Source organism: Acanthisitta chloris, unplaced genomic scaffold (assembly GCF_000695815.1).
Source record: "Acanthisitta chloris isolate BGI_N310 unplaced genomic scaffold, ASM69581v1 scaffold14795, whole genome shotgun sequence".
Lineage (NCBI taxonomy): Eukaryota > Metazoa > Chordata > Aves > Passeriformes > Acanthisittidae > Acanthisitta > Acanthisitta chloris.
Window position 1 is genome coordinate 1 of NW_008674414.1, and position 536 is coordinate 536.

Consider the following 536-nt stretch of genomic DNA (forward strand, 5'->3'; position numbering starts at 1 on the left):
ATGAGGTGGAGCCACAGGAGATGCTATGAACGTAAGCCCCCCTAAAACACTCTGAACATTTTTTTGCCTCTAGTACAAGTACAAGGAAGGTTATCGCAAGCAGCTTGGCCACCACATTGGGGCGCGGAACATCGAGGACGACCCCAAGATGGTGTGGTCGATGCACGTGGCCAAGATCCAGAGTGACAGGGAGTACAAGAAGGGCTTTGAGAAGACCAAGACACGCTTCAGTAGCCCAGTGGACATGCTGGGCATTGTGTTGGCCAAGAAATGTCAAGGGTTGGTCAGTGATGCTGATTACCGTCACTATCTGCACGAGTGGACTTGTCTGCCCGACCAGAACGACGTGATCCATGCTAAGCAAGCCTATGACCTGCAGAGTGATGTAAGTTACTACCTGATTGGTCTTGTTTTGCTAAATTTCCTTGGAATGTAAGCTCTAGGAGCTTTTTTCAGTACTTTTTCTCATTGTGTTTTTCTTTACCTGTTCGAAGAATCTTAATTGTATGTGGAGTGGATGGATCTCTGTGTAGGGA

The 536-nt window shown here is 47.6% G+C and overlaps 1 protein-coding gene across 1 annotated transcript in view; it reads left to right on the plus strand.

Annotated features, from left to right (window-relative positions):
- Positions 1-73: 73 nt before the first annotated feature.
- Positions 74-536, plus strand: part of LOC103802813 (nebulin-like) — a gene marked incomplete at both ends in the record, with an annotated part of 11,629 nt that continues 11,166 nt past the window's right edge. Inside the window, one exon of the mRNA XM_009075344.1 lies at positions 74-385. Within this exon, the coding sequence (XP_009073592.1) occupies positions 74-385 (312 nt within the window). The remainder of the gene's footprint in view (positions 386-536) is intronic.